General features: G+C 45.2%; 2 protein-coding genes across 2 annotated transcripts in view; one reads left to right on the forward strand and one right to left on the reverse strand.

Annotated features, from left to right (window-relative positions):
- The window catches only part of LOC135917766 (proliferation-associated protein 2G4), a 125,754-nt gene that overhangs the window by 77,381 nt on the left and 26,753 nt on the right, over positions 1-21,620 (reverse strand). The window contains exon 2 of the mRNA XM_065451358.1: positions 10,306-10,519. Within this exon, the coding sequence (XP_065307430.1) occupies positions 10,306-10,410 (105 nt within the window). The 5' untranslated portion in view covers positions 10,411-10,519. The remainder of the gene's footprint in view (positions 1-10,305; positions 10,520-21,620) is intronic.
- The window catches only part of LOC135917754 (putative ammonium transporter 2), an 11,372-nt gene continuing 10,656 nt past the window's right edge, over positions 20,905-21,620 (forward strand). Inside the window, exon 1 of the mRNA XM_065451348.2 lies at positions 20,905-21,027. Within this exon, the coding sequence (XP_065307420.1) occupies positions 20,919-21,027 (109 nt within the window). The 5' untranslated portion in view covers positions 20,905-20,918. The remainder of the gene's footprint in view (positions 21,028-21,620) is intronic.

Below are 21,620 nucleotides of genomic sequence, written 5' to 3' on the forward strand. Positions count from 1 at the left end.
GGGCAGTGTGCGCCGAGTGCAGATAGTTTCGTGTGCGCTGTGTGCTCAGCGCTTACTCTACGTTACAGCGACAGGCAGCATGAAGGTCAATTCGCTCACTGCTGCTGCCGCGTTTCCTCAGGCCAGCGTTTTGACAGCGAGTGTCCGCGGTCATCGAGTGAAATGTGTTCATGTTTGCTTGCGCGCTTGTGACACCATGCTTGGAATTGAGCTAGTAAGCGAATGTTTACAAGTTTATACGGCCAATAACACTACTATCCTTACTTCTAATAACTTGCTTACGCAACCGATGCTTCGCCTTTTGGGCGAAACTGCAACTTCTTTTCTTCCTTGTGCACCAAATTAGAAGGCAAGTATATGCTGTTTTTGGGCACAGTAATAATAAAAATTCATTCACTCGGCACGACGAATCGCAATGTCCAAGTAGCTATTTAAAAGATTCACTCAATGAACTTTGTAATAATTGAAAAGACATGTTCATTGGAAAAATTGAAATGGAGCAGTAGTGATGTGTCTGTTTTGCAGAAATCCTCTGCCAAGCGTCGGTTTCCATATATCCGACCTTAACATTGCTACGAAGTTGGCGCTTCAGATAAGAGTTTCGTTTCTCTAGCAATGCTAGTACAATCATAACTGAAATGCCTATGTATTTTTAAAAAGATTTAGATCTATCCCAATACTCTCATTCCCTTTAATTCTCTCTTCCACGTGCAGTGCAGAGTAGCATACCAGAGCGCACCAGCTCAGGTTGACTTCTTTCTTGTCAATAAAATACCTCTCTTTTGGGACGGATATATCGAAAGTGGTGCTATTCTTAGGATTTCTAAGCAAACATCACTATATATGCTCGGTGTGAATTGCGCAATTGCAACATGTACCCGAAGGTGAATAATTAAAAAGCTATTTTAGAATATTTTAATTACACATACGCGCGCGCACACACACACACGCACGCACGCACGCACACGTGTGTGTGTTAAAGAGAGGATAGTACGTGTCTCTTATGCATCCTTGTCTTAGTTGAAGCCTGCAGTAAAATTGTATGTTGAATTGTCGACATCGCGAATTTCGCTGCACGCTAGAGCTGGTATGCATTCGGCAGTGTTTAATGAGGAGCATATTGAAATACAGAAACATGAGAGATTTATGCGCACACGATATGCATAGAAAGAATCGTTTTTGTTAAATGCTTCTGGGGCTGTTAGGCCTGAAGCTTCTTTGAATCACTTAAAAGATCCCTGTGAAAGAAAACTGCGTACCGGCTGACTGCAGTTCGACAACCGCTGACCGTGACCATAATCCTAGTTATAGCGAACTAGAACAATTCTAGTTCGTCGTAAACTAGTTATGAAGGATGCCTGCCTGTGCTGACGGCAGGCTACATTATGATACTTTAACGTTATCTAGTCGTTGTCTTAATTGTCCTTCCAGCATTATCTGTTCTGCTGTTTCTAACGAAGAAGTGTGTTATGACCATCTAGCTCAATATATGGAACGTCACCGCTGCCACGGATTTGATTTTGATCATCGGGCTCTTGTGTGGTAAATTCGACTTTCTGGGGTTGCTGCTTTCTCCTTGCCGTCTGTAATAGTGCTTCACTACACTCCACGTACATTTAAGACATGCGCGTCGCGAAGTACCCTCAACTCTCCCAACTCAGTTGCAGTACGCGGCCTTTGGATACGAAGGAGCTCGATATGGGGGTGCGGATTACGTTGTTACAACGCCCGCACTGCTAAGGTAAACTCGCACTTTTGCTCGGTTTTTACCGCAGAGTCCGAGTTAGGGCTTAAGATAATTAAGCAGCGCGCACTGCGAGCCTCTCTGGTACCTGTACTTAAAAATAAAACAGCGTGGTTAGCGCATCGACTTATCTTTACTGCTGTACAGATTTACCAAGAAGTGTATAGAAAATTATGTCCGAGCGTAGCCTCAACGTTTAGCTCCTTCGTTTTGCTTTTTTTTTGGAAAGAGGATAGAGGGAAGGTGGTGAAGGAAGCGCTATAGAATTGAAAGCTATAAGGTTCTTTCTCGAAAGAGGCTCCGGGAATATGCATTGTGCGATAAAATTTGTACGCACACCACCCGGACCACCAATCTGTGCACCACTACATTGGGGACGTAGCGCTCCGCCTTTAATAATTGCGCGTCCAGATTGTTGCTAACAGCTTGAGCAAAACCATTAGCCGGGTCGATGTGAGACGCGAGCCGCGTGCTTAAGCCTCCCGGCGAGCTCCACAAAAGGCGGCATTTATGCGCCCAGCCGGTCGCATTTCGGCAGGGAGAGATGCCCGATCGTTTCCTCTCTGCTCATTTGAAATCAATCTTAAAGGAGGCCACGTGACCTCGCGCCCCGCCATGTCGGCCCAGCACTGGTAAGGCACAACTGTTTGCGGCTCGCGCGTCGCTCCTGGAAGAAGCGGCTTTTTACAAGGGCGACATGGCTCGAAACGAGACTACTTTTGACAACAAGGAAGACGCCAATGACGTCGTCTGGATCCTGACAAGCTCGTTCTTGATTTTTACGATGCAATCCGGTGAGTATTTGCGCCCAATGCGAGAAAGAAATGCTTTGAAGGGAACCCGTCGACATGTGAAGATTATCGCCAGTTTTTTTTCTCCATTTGGATAGAGCTGGAAAGAAATCTGGAGGGAATACTGGAAGTGGAAGAAGCCGAAGAATATGAATGCGGCTGTACGAACAAATGAACATGGTTTCTGCATATTCGCTGCCATTTACAGAGGGAAATTGTGCATCGAAATCCCTTCATATGCCACTCACTAATGAAATACTCAGTCTGTCAGAAGGCAGGAGTAAACGTTCATTATGCGTAAATCCGGCGCCATTGTATGCCCTCAGCATACTAGTCAGAAGTCAGACGTTACCTTATGGTATGCGAACAAGTGGGAACTGGTTCGATTCATTGACGAAGTTACGTCCCACATGTCATAAGCCATGCTCATGATTTAGGTTAGCATCTTTTCCTGGTTAACTTTTCCTCGTGACTCGCACCGTCTGCAGTTTAAGAGTCAGAATGAGTTGGTCTCTGGCGTTGACTGCGTTTCCTTTATTTGTCCGCCGTCTCTTATACGTTTCCAATGAAGCCAGCTCGCGTGAGGCATCTGAGATTGACAATAGCTTGAAGGACTGTGCGGCTGCATACTCAACTCTGATCAAATGCTGCTGATTGTTTGTATCGATTGCATGTATGGACTATTCTTTTTCTCCGTGTTTTAGCGCTAATTCTTTTTTCTTGATTCTGTCAGAATTTTTTTCCATGCTCGCATGATCACAAAATGAAAAGAGTTGCAGGGGCACTTAGGCCTCCTTACGTGCACTGAATGCGAAATCATTATGACTCTTCCGCGCGGTACTTTTCACTTGGTCATGTGCTGGAATTGGGCAAAGTCAATTTTGAGGGTGGGCCACCCAAATTTCAGGGGCGGGCTAATTCAATTTTTGGAGTGGGCCAGGTCAGTTTTGAACGTGGGTCAACTCAATCTTGGGGGTGGGCCACGTCAATTTTGGGGACGGGTCAAGTCAATTTTGGGCGTGGGTGAGATCCATTTTGAACATCTGTCAACTAAAGTTTTGAATTGGGCAACGTCAATTTTGGGGGTGGGCCACCCAAATTTTGGGGTTGGCCAAATCAATTTTGGGAGTGTGCCAGGAAGGTTTTTAAAGTGGGTAAACTCCATTTTCCATGAGGCTGTGTGGTGCAGCGCGAAGCAGTACAAGGGACTAAGAAAAAAAAAAGAGGACAAGTGCTCGCTTTTTCTGCATCCATTCTCCTGCTTCGCCATCACCCTTCAATTTCGAATTGGGTGAAGTCAATTTTTTGGGGTGTGGGCCACGGCGTCTGCCCGACGCCGTGGCTGTTCACCATGGGATTTCGCAGTGCGAGCCGCAGCAGGTCCAGCGCCGAGAATGTGACGTCATCACTTGGTCATGTGGCTTTTGTTACCATCGGATGTTAACCCCGGATGGACGCCGGATTTTACGCTTCATGGGACATATAATGATTTCGCATTACTGTTTTCTTACCAGCGTTCCTTGTTCACCTTGTCCTGCCATACTTGTAATGGCTTCGCCTCACTACAAGTATAGTTGTGGCGGTGCATCTTTTACAGGAACACTAGTGTCGAGAAGAGCGCGAAAAGAGTGAAGGACAAAGGCAAATGGCGCTCGCGAATTACTGATAAGAATGAATGAGGTGAAGATGGAGACTCTAAAACCAAAACTCGCAAGCTATTCTGTTCGGAATTCAAGGTAGTGCCGATATATAAGCATCATCTTTCACACGAGCTTCATCTTCAAAAAGATTAATGTTTCACCTGAGTTGTTCAGTTTTTAGTCTTTATCTCACGCTGAAATTATAAGGGGGAGATACAAATTTGTAAAGAAAATTTTGCTATGGGTGGAATACCGCCCATGCTTATGCAACACACACACACACACACACACACACACACACACACACACACACACACACACACACACACACACACACACACACACACACACACACACACACACACACACACACACACACGCACGCACGCACGCACGCACGCACGCACACACATATACTGAAAAGATTTTGCGCCAAAAAACAACACACACAAGAAAGACGACGACACCACGGGCGCTACTTCAGCTGTTTAATGAGGGGGAAAGCACTCGACATATATAGCCCTCCACAACACCGCGCATGCGTACAAGGCAACATGGAGTACAAGGTTTTATCAGAGTAGGCGTGATAGAAACTTCAGCTCAGCATTGTAAGGAAAAATCGACGTATCACTAACACACTTTGGACCCGCTTTCTTGATGTAGAAGGCTTCCAATGTTTCATGTGATGTCTGGTGCTTGCCTCTACCCAAAATCCTCGCATCGCGGAACCGTGGTAAACAATCGGTGCAAGCCCTGCAGTGATCCACAAGTCGCTCACCTTCATTATTCTTTATAGCTTTTGCATGTTCCCTAAGTCGGTCGTTGACACAGTGCCCCGTCTGTCCATTGTAGGATTAGAATATATATATATATATATATATATATATATATATATATATATATATATATATATATATATATAAACGAGAAGAAAGGGGGTTAACCGAGGGACCCGATAATTATTAGTCATATAATGAGAAGCCAACAAACACTGACACCAAGTACAACATAGGGGAAATTGCATGAGCTTAATAAATGAAATCAAGTAAGGATAAATTAATGGAAATTAAAGTGGATGAAAAAACAACTTGCCGCAGGTGGGAACCGAACCCACAACCTTCGCATGTCGCGTGCGATGCTCTACCAATTGAGCTACCGCGGCGGCGTTTCCCCATCCACTTTCTTGGGTATTTATGTGTACTAGTAGAACCCTGGGAGTGTTAGCCAGCGCCCCCACTCACAGACCTTGGCAGCGGACGTGGAACGTCTTTTTTGCCGCAGGCGTCACGAGAACGTGACGTTTATTACTTAACGAGGGTCTCGAATCCGGCAACATTGATGCCTTCAGGTAGTATATGTGGGTTTATTGACCAGTTGCCTTCACCCGAAAAGTTCACGTTCTCGTGACGCCTGCGGCAAAAAAGACGTTCCACGTCCGCCGCCAAGGTCTGTGAGTGGGGGCGCTGGCTAACACTCCCAGGGTTCTACTAGTACACATAAATACCCAAGAAAGTGGATGGGGAAACGCCGCCGTGGTACCTCAATTGGTAGAGCATCGCACGCGACATGCGAAGGTTGTGGGTTCGGTTCCCACCTGCGGCAAGTTGTTTTTTCATCCACTTTAATTTCCATCAATTTATCCTTACTTGATTTCATTTATTAAGCTCATGCAATTTTCCCTATGTTGTACTTGGTGTCAGTGTTTGTTGGCTTCTCATTATATATATATATATATATATATATATATATATATATATATATATATATATATATATATATATATATATATATATATATATATGAACACTCCCAGAGTTCACTAGATAAATAAATACCCAGTAAAGTGGGCGGGAAAATGGCGCCGTGGTAACTCAATTGGTAAGACCATCGCACGCGTAAAGCGAATACATGGGGGTTCGTATCCCACCTGCGGCCACTTTCTTTTTGTCCACTTTCATTTTCGTATATTTATCATTTCTACATTTCAGTTAAATACACAAGTAATTTCTTCTATGTTTCCATTGTCTGTTGGCTTTGTATGGTTCTAACTTACACAAACCGAGCCCCTCGGTTCCCTTTCCTCTCGTTCATATCTACGGGGTGTTCCAGCGAACACTTTCAAAATTTCATGTAGCACAATTCTAGTTCATGGGCTGGGCTACTCGAAGAGCATAACGGCCCGTCCACCGTGCATATTGGGTGCACGTCAATCCGGAGTCCCCCAGTATGACGTGCCTCATAATTTGATGGTGGCTTCGGCACGTAACACACCAGATTTTTTTTTCCCCAGAGGCTACAGCGCACCGTGGGCAATATGGTGCAGGCTACGGATTGCTCGAGTCCGGTTTTGTTTCCCGCAAGAATGAGGTGAATATCCTCGTAAAGAACGCCACTACGGTGCTGTTCGGTGGCCTGGTTTTCTGGGTTGTCGGCTACGGTATCGGCTTCGACCCGATGAAGAACCCCTACTTCAGCTTCGGCAAATTCTTCACCAGCGCTGATGAAATCCACATGGGGCAGCGGTACTCACGGTACGTCTTTCAGGTACGTCAGATGGCCGGTTTTCTTCGCCTTGTTTGTTTGTGCGTGCGTGTGCGTGCGCGTGCACGAGGTGAGAGAGACAAAGAGTAGTGACTCCTACAGCATTCATGTTTTCGTCGGTGCATGTAATGGAAACACTGACCCGTACTAGTGGAGTAATGAGTTAATTGGAGCGGTTAGTTACCTTTTCACCCCATTTTTCTAAATGCAACGCCTTGTCTTTCTTTACCAGTGTTCGTGGAGGACATCGACCAGCGCTCACAACTTTGACGCTGTTATCCTTGCTTTACTAGGGCCATACTCTGTGCTCCAATACTTTGACACTTTCTTTATTTAAGTGAAGCAAAATGGGAAATCTGGTTCTTATCATTGCACTGCTTGTTTTATTCCGAGTCTTTTCTTTATATGAAAAAAAGGTAAAGAAAAGTAAGAGAGGAAAGGCGCCTTCAGAAAACACGTGACACTCCTAGTTTTGTGGGTTGCCCCAGTGCCCCAAATGTCAGAGAGAAGTTACGCAGCGCGTCTGAGCAGCGCTTTACCCTAATTTCCGTCTCATCAATAACAAAATCTCGTAAAGAGCTCAAAGATAGGCGGTGACCGGCGCCGATCTTTACTTGCTAGTGAGCTATAATGTCATCCGCTTATTCATAGGGCCACTAGGAAATTGCTCTCATTTCCGCATTAAGGCTGAAGCGGACCGCTTCAGTCTAGCAAATGTGGTCGGAGTCACGCAACAACTATCGTACAGGTGAACGGGGAAGTAATGCGGGTCATGCCGCTCTGGGGTATTCACTGGCGTGATGCGACAAAGCTACGTGACAGAAAGTGCAGCTACTGTTTCACTGGTAATGGCGCCATAAGCAGGGTGCCGCATCGTCTTATCATAAAAACAAACGTTTTATAAACAAATGGTAACATTGCTTCACCACGCGTGTTCGAAATAATTCAGCATCTGTCGCAGCTTACGGATAACATTTCTTTTCGTCTGCCTCGTAACGAAATCGCGTAAGCGAAAGTCGACGCAACGTATGCAATATACCGAGGGCCGATATAGATAGGTCCAGCACATGTTAAAAAAGAAAAGAAAAATATTTCAAGCATATGTTTTAATGTGATAGTGTACACGTGCTTGTTGATTATAAGGGCAAAACTATAATTTGGGCATGGAGATTATGTCGTTAAACAGGAAAATTCTTGCTGAACTGAAAGATTTCCACCCACGCAACTGAGAGCACAAAGCTATAGGAAACAAGAAACACGTTTTCTGAGAAACCTGTTTAGGTTTCCTTCGTAGATTTGGGCTACAGTGGGATAGCACAAATTCCTTTCACGTACCTGCATCCACCGTGCGTGCTTCCGCAGAACTGATTTGCCACATTCTTTGCAAATTACGTGCGTGGGCGCTCGTAATACACACACAAAAAAAAAATAGGAATCTGGCCGGGCCAAGTCTAACCTTTCTTCACACAGGCTATTTCGTTATTTCGTAATAACGGCGTTCATTGTAAAGTTGTTCCGCTGTACGAAAGAAAGAAGCAAATGGAGTGGACGTTGTGCAGTTCAAGAAGCAGCGGCTGTCGATTGGAACGTTGGAATTTTGGACGAGTCAGCTCAGTTCGAAGTTGAACAGAAACGCTTTCGAATCTTTCAGCATCATTCGCGTAGCCGCCAGCGATAATAAACCGGAATTCATACCACCTGAAAACCACCTGCAAATTTGTCTTTCTCTCGTGGTTATCCCCTGGGGACCAAAATTAATCCAGTTATTTTAGCTGGCGGATCAGGATTAATCACCCACTACGACGTGCCTCATAATGAAATCGTGGTTCTCGTACGTAAAACCCCAGAATTCAATTCAGAATTCAAATTTGTCTTTCTTTTCGCATCGTATGTGCTCATTTATTTAGTGAAAGACAAGAGAAAATTGGTGGTTCCAAGGCCTTTATTAAATATATATAAATGCAAACTGTATCCGCTGACCCATGCAGCTTAGCGGAGTTGAAGAAAGATGTCTAGACTTTAATTAAATTAAATTAAATTATGGGGTTTTACGTGCCAAAACCACTTTCTGATTATGAGACACGCCGTAGTGGAGGACTCCGGAAATTTCGACCACCTGGGGTTCTTTAACGTGCACCTAAAGCTAAGTACACGGGTGTTTTCGCACTTCGCCCCCATCGAAATGCGGCCGCCGCGGCCGGGATTCGATCCCGCGACCTCGCGCTCAGCAGCCTAACACCATAGCCACTGTTTCTAGACTTTGTTTGTTTTGCTGTGGCAAATTAATCTTTCTGCGGGCAAAACGCAATACTTTGTTGTCCAAGTGCTTTTCTCGCCGCATCAACTTCTTCTACTGTCTTTTTCCCATGAACTTACTTGGAGGAATTAGTGGAGAATGGTTAGCATCTTATCCTTTCTTTGCGTTTTTTTTTTCTCTCCACCGTGTTATTGCCGTCCACTGAGTAAACGGTTGTCCCATGTTGTGTCACAAATGTACGAAATGAGGCTACTTACTTTGTGAATAGTATGGTGAACAGGGGACGTATTCTGTAAGAGTGCACCTAGTGGACATATCCATTTCGTCTGCTGTTTAGCTTCTGATTGGCTGGGCTGGGCTCCGCGTCCACAGCAGCGAGGCGCCACAGCCAATCAGCACTCCAGCAGCAGACGAAATTAATTAGGAGTCCACTAGGTGGGCTCTTACATAAAACCTCCCCAGCGCGGACGACACAGGACAAGAATGAAAGACGGAATTACGCATGCGCTGATCATCAAACTGCCGGTCTTGTTTAGAGTGGTGCGGAATGCATAAAGTTGAATTATCAACACGACATACGAAAAAAGGCACAACGAGGAAGTCGGTTGTGCTAGCGCTATCTTTCTCGCATTGCGTCCTGACGGTGCGCCTGCGTTTTAACTTTGCTTTGTACTTATATACATTTATATATATTCAAGGTCGTGCTCAGGCGTGACTCAAAATGTGACAGCAAGACTTTAGGCGAGCACGAAAGTCCGGAGTAGACACGCATAAGTCAGCGTTTGCGCTTGGTTGCTACTCCACATCATCAAATTCTGTAATGGCGGCGTTTTGAGTCAAACAGAGAGGGCGCCTAGCTGCCCTCTCAACCAATCAGAGCCGAAAAGATGGCGAATTCGACAATATGGCGGAATTTAACAATGGCCAGGTAGCAGTTATTATTTATGTTATGCACCGCTTGTACTAGTCTATTCTTCACTTTATGCATACTCGATCGAAGTCTCACTGTTACATTTTGAATATAACAGAAGCAACTAGGTTAATCTTTGACGTTACTCAAGTGCGACATTACGATTCACCATTTGTTCCTTTTTCATCTTTTTCGTGTTATAATAAACAGCTTCTTTTTAAAAAGTAATTTTCATCGCTCTTAGCGCCTCAGCCCATGTCGGAAGTGAAGTGGCGTAGCAAACAGCTCCACCTGATCCGCCTGCCAAGAATATCTCATCTAGTCGTCCCGCGGACTTCCTTTAATTCCTATGGGCAGCTAGCGTACGCCACCACATCGACGGCACTCGTGTCGGGATCCATGGCCGAGCGCACCAAGTTCACCTCGTACTGCCTCTTCTCGGCTCTGGCCACGGTGCTGTACTGCGTGCCCGCCGGGTGGCTCTGGAACCAGGGCGGCTTCCTGGCGCGCATGGGCGCCGTCGACATCGGCGGATCGGGAGTGGTGCACCTGCTCGGCGGGTGCGTGGGTCTGGTCGCCGCCGTCGTGCTTGGGCCGCGGCTGGGACGCTACGACTCCGGCACGGCACCGCTGCCCCTGGGCAACCCCACCAACGCGCTGCTGGGACTGTTCATGCTCTGGTACGCACACGCCTCCTCCGCAGTAATGAAACGGACACTGAAGAGAAACGCAATTTGAGCGGTATTCCTAAACTGGTCCCCATACGATACCAGAAAGATGTCACTTCTACCGTGAGAGGAGACGTGGAAAAACCAGGAAAGACGCAAAAAAAAAGAAAGGTGGGGTGGCGACACCGCCTTCAAGTTCCTGCATCGGCTCGCGGGGACGTCATGGAGTTTGACGCCGTCTGCCCGGGCGTAGGTAATTCTTTATCGATAGATACGGACTACATTGTAGTCTGAAGAAAATACAAAGACTGAACTTTGCAAGTTTCGGGACTTTCACTGAGCTGCATGCAGCGGGCCCACAACGGCCTAATAACGAAAGGCGTATATACTTGGAAATCTTTGGCGTCATGCTGAAGTACGGACGTGGAGTTTACGGCGCAAAATTCGAAGACGGATTTTCTAATAAGCCACGTGCTACCGCAATGTCAACGAAAATAGAGTTTTCAAAAATTAATTCATTATTATAAGTTGATTTTTGTGCTCATATTTAGCGTCCCTTCAAAGCGCAGGTCCAACAAATCACGTGTTCCTGTCGAAATTCGGAATGCATGTGCACACCGGGCGCTGTAGTAGCGAGAGTATACGCGGCTCAACCTAGTTCAACGTGAGTAGGATACTAGAGGGATTTGGTGCGTGCTGCGTGCGCCATTGCATTTGCATCGCTGTCACCTAAGAAACTTCATCATAGGCGTCTGGGTGCATCTGCGCAATAATTTGTAGAAACAGATGAACATTCTTTGTCAATGCTTTCCTGTGGTGCCTCCATTTGTGTTGAAGAATCAGCTCGAAATTAACTTATAAGTTCCATCTTGCGTGACCCGCTGCTCTCTCTCCCTGTGTTCTTATGTCACGGCGCTTCATGCCGTCTTATAGCCGGAAACAAATGGAGATGTTTCATGCGTCGTTATGCTTGCCAGAGCGTGGCCTTGCAACTGTTCAGAGTCTTTAGAGGTTGTGAATAATCGCTCTGCAGTGCACGTGATGATCAAAGTTCGTATAGCAGTAATTGAAAGTGGGCTTGATAACGATAGCTACAAATGTAATCGTTTTTGCGCATGTCCTTTCTTATCGCATTTTTTCCCATCGCTTAGAGAGAGATCGTGACGGACAGCAGCAGTGTTATTGTTCTGCGCACCGAGCTAAATCGTTCTCCATTCATACATTTTCTCGGTTATAGCATTGTTAAATATATGTACCTACATTTATTGTGACAGCCTTATATAATTCATAAAGCTTTGCTACGAATTATTTCAACTTCGAGAATTTAGCGCGTAGAAACGTGGAAGGCATGAAGCGTTGCCTCGAATGCGAATGGAAATATTAGGTTAACAATGCTTCCTTTTGTGTTTGCGCGACCAGTTGACGCGCCATGAGGATACAAGACCTAATTGGAAAACATTATGTCAATATCAGTTATTTATAAATTCTGATATAAGCACTATTCCAGGACTCGAGAGACAGCGCCCTGCGTGGCTAACATATGAAAAAAAAACCGCTCAGCGCTTGTGTTGCGTCTCTCTTCTTTGTCCGTTTCGATGTGCCTGCTGTAAGTAATAATGCAGATGTACCGACTCGCCCAGCTACCTACCGTACTAAATGCACAAAAACCCTACATGAAACGTTTCTAAAGAGATAAGGCAATTGTTAGCGTCTACGTCTCCATCGCATTAAAAATAAAAAGGCGCGTTTAGCACAGCGCCTATTCATTACACGTAGTAATTTTTGGTGACAGCATTGCTTTGCATTGCTATGTTTTTCAATTAGACACCATGATGGAGGAAATATCGTACTGGCCGTAGAATGACATTTTCCCTGAGTAGGATAAAATCAGCGAAAGTAACATGAAACTATAATTACTCTGTTTCTCTCACATACTCCGTAACTCTGACTAAAGCCGCAAAATTGCTGTTATAGGTTAGGCGTTCTTTTAAACGGCGAATTACAATGAACGAGCGTACAATGAAGATTATGATAGTTTTGTTTCTTTCTTCCACAACACAGGTGGGGATGGCTTGGATTTAGTGCTGGAAGCACTATGGGAATCGTGCGAAACAAGTGGAAGTACTCCGCGAGGTAAACTCATAAATTGTATGCATGACAGTAGCGCCACTAGCACATTTTTGTTGTTGAGAAACAATGTAATATTATTCTCCTTTTGCGGTTCTTCAACAAGAGAAAAACTGAACCAGCCATGTTCAATTAGAGCTTAGCCTGAAAAGGTTAGTCCGCCATAACAGCTTCTTTATATACACTGCCAGCTAAGATCCCAGGTTGAAAACGTGTGTTCTCCTTTATCACAAGCTTGGTATCTCGTAAAGACATGAAAGTAAATGTTGATACTTCACAGACGTAAACGTCAGTATAAGTGTGCTGCTACCGGTGGCTCCACCTGCAAATTAAGTTTAAGCAAAATGTGCGGCACTTCATCGAAAACTCCGGATATACGCTTCAATTCTGTTTTCCAGGGCCTCAGTGACGACTATCCTGGCGTCAATGACCGGTGGCTTCGTAGGAATGGCAATGAGGTTGGTTACGTCGTCATCAAAATGTTATCTTGGTCTTCTCGGTGCTACAAAAAAATCAGTGTATGCAGTTCGCTACAAAAACCTCGTTTTTTATGCATGTAGAATTCATGACATACCCCACGCCAAATGAGCATGGTGTCTTGTTACACAGGGTGGTCATTTATAAGTTTTATTGAAATTTTAATAATCGCCTTTGGCAGATGGCATAGTTCTTGTCCTTGAGCTGGATTATTCAAGGTGGAAATTGCTAGCACGAGAAATTGGAACACATATCCAACAAATTAACAAAAATGTACTATTCAACTTCCTGATTAATTACTTTATGGCACATATTGAAATTTGAGAATTGTAGCCGGTGAGCTTTCAAGAGGTATTCGCTTGAAATGGATTCCCAGGATGACACCAGTTTTGAGATAGTTCCCAAAGTGTGGAACGAAACACATAAGCGTTCGAGTTACTTTTGCGCGTCAATGCACAAAAGAGTGTTTTGATAAACAAGTGGAACAACAGCGCATTTTTACGGCAAGTTTGATGACGCATATCTCCAAACTGGCATTATTCTGGAAATTAATTCCAAGTTGATACATCTTGCAGTCTCACTGCATACAATTCGTAAATTGCATTATGTGCCGTAAATAATTCAAAAGATAATCTGTGGAATTTTGTTGATTAGTTGAATATGTGTTTCAATTTCTGGTTCATGTCCACCTCTCTGAATAATCCAGCTCAAGGACTAGAATTATTTGCAACAGGCTATTTTTAAAGATTCCATAAAACTTAAAAATGATCACCCTGTATAGTTTGCCGCTAGTATGCCTTCTTGACGAGTAGTGGCCATATTATTTATTTATGTCTTCACAATGCCCGTATTTTTTTCAGTTTCATCTTGAAGAAAGGTCAGCATGACGTCTCGTGGCTCATGAACACTGTCATGGGATCGCTTGTGGCTATCTCAGGTATTATTTTATCTATATGTAAGGTTTAGAGAGAAAACGCCTGTCCTAATCTAACTTCAAATAAAGATGTCATCAGAATAAATCAAGCGTGCTTTCATACGTTCATGTGGCGTAGGCTTCGGTCGTCTGTGCGTAGGCTCTGCATTCAAGAAATATGCGCTGGAACGATTCCACGGTGCAGCGCAGTGTTCCCAGTTTAAGGACTAAAGGTTTGACCATTGCGGTAAAGACGACAGCGCGTGTATACAAAGTGCAGCCGAAGTCGGTGACACGGCGTCTCTATTTGCCGGGTTAGGCATCGCGGAACCTTGACTAAATGTCTCTCCACATTAAAGCGAACGTTAGGTCTTCGTTGCCCTTCAAAGCAGCGCAAAACGATGGACTCCTTTTCTTCATAACTTGTGGCAAGAGGCTTGTCGTCGAAACTTACTGACGCTTTTTCACTCAGAATCATTGCTCCACATTAAGCGCCTACATGACAACTTCTCTGCCAAAGAAAACCCCTTCCTACACCGTCTAGAACAATTATATTAACGGAGATGTTACGAGCTTTCTCCCTCCTCGCTGCTTTATGTTTAAAATTCTCAGGTTCGCCTTCCTTTAGGGCCATTATATCTATTTGTCACTTCCCTCGGGTAGCAGCATGTAGGCGAATACACGCCGGCGAATGACCTTTTGCTAGTCAAATAGCTTTCTGTATTCTTTCTGAATCACTCATGTTTATATTTTCAATTGACGCGTACACGGCACGGTGAAAAAAAGTTTGGCAGCATGTTACACTCCTGTAACATGTGAAGGCCAAAGCCTGCTGCACGCTTAATAATGCATTACGCTGTACGATCGGAGTGAGTGAGTGAAACAACTTTATTTGGTCCACCATGGACGCAAGCAAACTCAACGTCACCTGGCTAGGCTCACTCGGGGACCATCAGACGAAACCTGACGGCCCTCTGGACTGCCAGGATTTGAGAGGTCTGATCCTGGGCCCTAATTGGCTTCATCATTTCCTCTGGGGGTCAGATTTATTGCAAGACAACAAACGAGTCGCAGTGTAAAGTACACGTGTGGCGCTCCAGGTCGACCTCCTGAATGACACATGCGAGCACTTAATGCACTGCCCAAAGGTGCAGTATGCTTGCCGCCAGTAAGTGATACAAATGTGTAACACCAGCGGAAAACCATTGCGTTGCATCCTCTCAGCAGGGGAAAGCAGCACTCGAACGCCTCGCTCCCGCCCCTCCGCACATCACACCTCGTTTCTCGCTTGGCCAGCATCCTCGGCAGTTGCGTACGTGCGAGGCCTACCACGCGATGCGCTAGGCCCCGTACGAGCGATCTCCATCGCCGTCTCTCTCGCTTCGCAGTCAACTGTCACCGCAACCGCTGCCGTCGCCGCCGCGTGACCTTAGCGATGCAACGCCTGCTTCTTTTTTTGTCCTTGCGCGTCGCTCGTACCCCTCTCCACCCGCCGTTCGCTCGGATCAGAGTTGATGTTGGCTAACGACATTCCTTCACTTGAACAAAGAAGACTGAAACACAGGCTAGATTTTTTTTACATAATTTAATTAATCGAAAATTGGCTCTGGGCCCTTCGCTATATGTAAGTCATCTCTCCACAATGTATACACGACACCATGCATCGTCCGGATACACTTATCTATGCTGGGACAGACAGCTATAAGTTCTCCTTCTTTCCCCGGACTATTCCTGAATGGAATTCGCTGCCTACACCTTACAACATGCGACTGTGTTTTATGTAAGTTTTATTGTCTTTTTTTGTTTTTGCATAGAATGTGTTCTACTTGCTGTTGAATGAGCCAGGCAAGTCCTCGACTCTCAAACTCCCTTGCCTTTGGTGTGCAATTCCCTTGCCTTTTTTTTACATCGTTTTGTTTGCACCATGGATTGCTTAAAGCATTGTGTTTTCATCTTTTCACGAAGTGTTTCTGTGAGCACTATGTCATTGTACAGTCTATATATATATATATATATATATATATATATATATATATATATATATATATATATATATATATATATATATATATAGTAGTATATATATATATGTAGTATATATATGTATATATATATATATATATAGTAGTATATATATATATGTAGTATATATATGTAGTATACGAACACATTTTGTATATGTATTGTATTCAATGTCTGTCCGTCCTGCAAGGACCACAATGTGGTCGGCAGTATGTACTAAATAAATAAATAAATAAATAAATAAATATCACTTTTATGTACCGCTCGACTAAATTATTAAATTATGGGGTTTTACGTGCCAAAACCACTTTCTGATTATGAGGCACGCCGTAGTGGAGGACTCCGGAAATTTGGACCACCTGGGGTTCTTTAACGTGCACCTAAATCTAAGCACACGGGTGTTTTCGCATTTCGCCTCCATCGAAATGCGGCCGCCGTGGCCGGGATTCGATCCCGCGACCTCGTGCTCAGCAGCCCAACACCATAGCCACTGAGCAACCACGGCGGGTACCGCTCGACTAGACGCCACGTATTTTTTTTTTTTTTTAAGGCCATCGCGCAACGAGTCACTTAAGCACTTAAGGCTTTCGCCTTAATAAACGTTGTGGCGAAGCTCTATCTGTCGCCCCGTACACATATACACACGCGTGGTCGGCGCAGGCGGCGCGCCCATCTTCCGTCCCTGGGCCGCGCTGGTGGTGGGCGCCGTGGCGGCCCTGCTGGTGCTGGCGGCCATCCCGCTGCTGGACCGGCTGCACGTGGACGACCCGACCGAAACGTTCGCCGCGCACGGCGTCTGCGGCCTCTGGGGGCTCCTCGCCATCGGCCTGTTCCCCGAACGCGACACGCTCATGGACTACACGCACGGCCGCTCCGGACTGCTGGCCGCCGGCGGGGACGCCAGCCTGCTCGCCGTGCAAGCGGTGGCCGCCGCTTGCATCATCGCCTGGGCCATCGGCGCTTCGACCGTGCTGCTGCTCGTGAGCTTTTGATCCCTCCGGAACGAAGTATCTAAGAGGCCACTTGCGTAGTTGCGTGCTTCAACTGGGAAGTGCCATATTCTTTATGACTGTGCAGTGGAGACGATGAAGCCTCTTTCGCGGTAAAATATACGTCGGCGGACGTCACTATGATAATCACTATTCAGTTCATTCATTCATTCATTCATTTAGGAGCTGCTTCGCTTTTTCAAGCATTACAGTAACGGATGAGGCTAAATCCTGCAATATATTATAATTGACGTCCAACTAAACGCGCTAGGCGCTATAAAAATAATCATTTGACACGTTAGCATTTGCAAGTGAAAGATGATCATTCTTATGGTCCAAAGATAAAGCTAAATACCTAATATTGCCTTTATACTACTAAATAACTGTACACTTAGTTATTTTAAGGCACATGTTGCTATTGGTGAACTGAGACACGTCATTATTCGAGGTAAGTCGTCATTATAGTGTGGAGGCCGCCTTGGCGCTGACGCTGGCTTGCGCTCAGATGAACGAGACAAGAACAAGAATGACGGGCACACGTGATCATCGAAGCAGCCTATGTGCCGATTGGTTCTTTTTTCTTTCTCGCGCGCTATAGTGGTGGCTCGGACGCGATTCGAACACGCAACCTTCTGATCTAGTCTGATTCCCGAGACTTGAACCACTTTTGAGATACTCTCCAAGGACTTGAGAAGAAACGCAGTGACGTTCAAGTTAATATATTTCTAAACAACCTACGTTTGCGCGACAGTGGGAGACGTAAACAGGAACACCAATTAGTTTTGTCACAAAGCTTGAGGAAGATTATTTTGTAGGTGGCGCTCCCCTAAGGACTCCTATACTACGCCTCGAGCATCGACCGGTTTCGATTCCGAAATTTTTAAGGTGTGCTCTAAATAACCAGGTCAATTAATGCCAGTCCTAGTTAATTGAATCATTAATAAGTGATTATTACATACTTACTTACATTCGCCGCCGGTGGTAATGCGCGGCTGAAAAAGAACGCCGCCACCACCACTACCAATAATAAAAAAAACACGTTATCTCCACTGCAGTTTTCATTTTATTTTTGGCTTTTGGCGTTTCCCATTTGATGCAGGTGGCATGAACAATACCGTTCACCCGCTGCGATGAATGAAAGGCTGGGGCGTTGCACTGCTGAACACGAAATGGTGGGATCGATTCCGATGGGCACCGAACGCAATGACGCTTATGTTACAGTTTTCGGTGCACTAAATAACCACTGCGCGACGATACGTTCCACTGCTGGGGTCGAGGGATCCCGCATGTTTGTTCCAAATTAGCGTGGAGCTCCCATTGCCACATTTCTCGTAGTCTTTGCACAGATTTGGGGCTTAAAACCTTAACGATTTATTACAGTTGATGCTTGAAAACGTATATAACGAATTATTGGATATAACAAAATAAAAATGTTTCTAGCCGATATCGTGGCGTAACGAATATACGTCTCTATCGCATACCGGATATAACGAAGGTGTCTTCGTGTCAGGGTCGACTTCACTATGACGACGTCCGACCACATAGCTATTGCCGTCACACCAAAGTGGAAATTGCTGGCAGAAAAAAAAATGCCGCATGCTGAAGCGTTTGTATTTGGCATAGGAGATTTATCGGAGGCGTAGGTACCCCTCAGCAGCGCGAAAATTAAAGTGCCTCATTCATTTCTATGTTTTTTTCACGTATTCGCAGCTGATCAAGTACACGATCGGACTGCGCATGACTGCCGAGCAGGAAATACTGGGTCCTGACCTCGTGGACCACGACATCGAGCACGACTACAACTCGCCTTTTCTTCGCGCCCTGCAGGAACACTACAGAGCTGGTCGCAAGTTGAAAGCCCTGAAAATTAAAGTTGACATTCTTAGAGAATAAAAAGAAAAAGCGCATTTCTGCCGGTACGTGTTAATTACGATACTTCTGGGTTTTGCAAAACCCAGCTACGAGTCACCTTCGATTCTTGAAAACAATTTAGATGTGTGACACACGCACAGCTGTCGACGTACTTTCTGTAACCTCGAGTCACGTAATAACGCAGTGCACAATGACAATCTATATTAGGTGATTTACTAATCGCCCTAATTTTTCTTAAGTGCGATAACATTGGAGCACTTGTCAGGCCATTTTCTGGAAGCTCGAAATGAATAAATGGGTGTCCGCAATTCAAGGCTCATATCATTCATTATTGGCGAGGTGAAGGTAGCTGAGAGAGTTTACTGTATAGGTGAAATGACAGAGCCATCAGTGCAGACGAGAATGCGCAGTTCTGTTTAAGCGCCAGAAAAGTAAAGCAGAGAGTGAGTGCGTGTGTGTGTGTGGGAGGGAATGTGTGCGTGCCTGCGTACGGGGAGGGGGTTGCTGTCTATTAGCAAATTGCAGTGCAAGTTTTTTAGCGTGGCATGCCGTTGTCATGTCGTGAGCGCTACGGTCTGGAACGTCATTTAAGGCCGGTGGCGATGGGTTTGGACTGGCGCTGCTCCGGTAGAATTTCGAATAGCCGAGCAAAAAGCTTCATTGAGAGGAGAGACGTTTTAGAGCGAAGCAGAGGCCCAATGGCGTCGTTAACTATACCGTAGGAAAGGCGAGAAAATTCAGCGCGTAATAGAGTGTAACCGTAGTCGTTGCATTACCGACGCCAACGGTCGGAAGCAACTGCAGCGAATATATTACGCAACTGTCACAACACTGAAAGACATATTCGCCGCAAATTAGACACAGGCAGAAAGAAAGACACATAGACAAGGACACGGGCGGCACTTCCAACTAAGCTATTTAGGTTGCAGACCCAAAAGTAAATAGACAAATACACGCATCCGCTGGCTAATCAACACTTGAGGCAACTAGCGGCCAAACAATCTAGACTTCGATTGATATAACAAAATAAACGTATCACTTATACAACTAGAGTTTTCCTCTTATGTAGAACGCTTATGTAGTATGGGCAAATCGCGCGCCACGCCGTTTTTCTCCAGAATGTTTATCTCGCGGAAGCGTCGTTCACACATGCAGGCATTGCTGTGTGCGGGCAAATGACCGCACAATGCAGTGCCATTTTTTTCAGTCATTCCTTCTCTCTGTTTCTTTCTTTCTTACTCCTGCACTAAAAACTTGGTGCTTTGCTGACATTAAGTGCGAGGACCGTTCGAACGTCTTTGAAATGTTAACATTATTGGAAAGGGTCACGCGTTACTGACGTTCCTTGAGAGATGCTGCGCTGAAATTACACTAACCAGTACGAGTGGACAAACCACAGTGACACTATCCCGCTTTCCCTATGGCGCTGCACGTGGTCCTTTGTGCGCGGTCACACCAACTTTCCCATTACTTGCGAACACTTGGCATACAGTACGGATCTATCGATTATAGCACGTCAGTCAAATCAAAAAGCTTCAACTGAAAGGCAGGTGGGCGGAGCTGCTGCGTCTGACGCAACAATTAATTTATTTTAGTTTTTTTTCCTTCCTCGCTGCTGAGCCTTTTCGCTCCCACAAGCGAGCTCACAATAGCCTTTCTTTCTTTCTTTTTTTTTTTGTGGACGCCAAACTCCGTGACACATGTCACAATTTCCGTTCTGGCGCCGCGGTTAGCGCGTCGATTTTTGCAGCCCACGTAAAACCACGACAGCGCCATCTTCTGGTCGTGTCAGATCGAGGAGCTGTACCGACCGCTTGTATGAAAATGTAGTCATTCAAAGGCGCACAATTCGTCGCCAGTGGTGCTGCTCTACAAGTAATTTCTGTGCAAGGCGTTTCCTCTGTTCCGGAGTCGCTTGATATATTGAAACACTGTAACCGTGCGCAAGAAAGTGTCGAGAAATAGATATGCGCGTGAAGAGAAACGAGGCGTTGGAAGGTTGCAGCGCAACGTTCACGGCCGACGATGCCACATGGACGCTTACGGCGTCGATAGTGATATTTACCATGCAGACAGGTAAGCGACACGGTCCAACTTCTTCCATCTCGAGGGACACCGTCTCCTACCCGTTGACCTTACTACCATTAATCAATTAACTTTTATACCTAGTGCGTGCTTTTCTTGCTATGTTCAGTTAATCAAACGTTACAGATAAAAAGAAAACCTGTGTGTTGTTGCCGCCGCAGTTGGCGCAGTTGCTGAAGGACTATTTAGTGAAACCTGAATATATAGTCTGAGCAGCCAGGAAGGGTTCCGCAATAGAAGAATTATGCGGCGTCTCTTTTGGAAATTGATTATTGAAGCAGTGGTTACGTAAACAGTTGTTAGCTGCGATTGGTAGCAATATATGCGTGCCTTATTTCTGCCTTTACCTCATTTACAAGCTATGTGCATAAGTGTACCTACAGGTTTGTCGTTTTTCCAATTCAATTCACAATTTTGCTTACCTATAACACATCATTTATACATAGTGTTCGATTCATGCCATTACTTTTCTCCACATAACTGTCTTCGAAAGTCAAGCTTGTAGTCTAGTACTGTTTTGCGATTCGTAAAAAAAAGAAGAAGGAAAAAAATAACTAGATTGCATCGCATGAGCATTTTGCTGG

This window comes from Dermacentor albipictus, chromosome 4, assembly GCF_038994185.2.
Source record: "Dermacentor albipictus isolate Rhodes 1998 colony chromosome 4, USDA_Dalb.pri_finalv2, whole genome shotgun sequence".
In the NCBI taxonomy this organism is placed as follows: Eukaryota; Metazoa; Arthropoda; class Arachnida; order Ixodida; family Ixodidae; genus Dermacentor; species Dermacentor albipictus.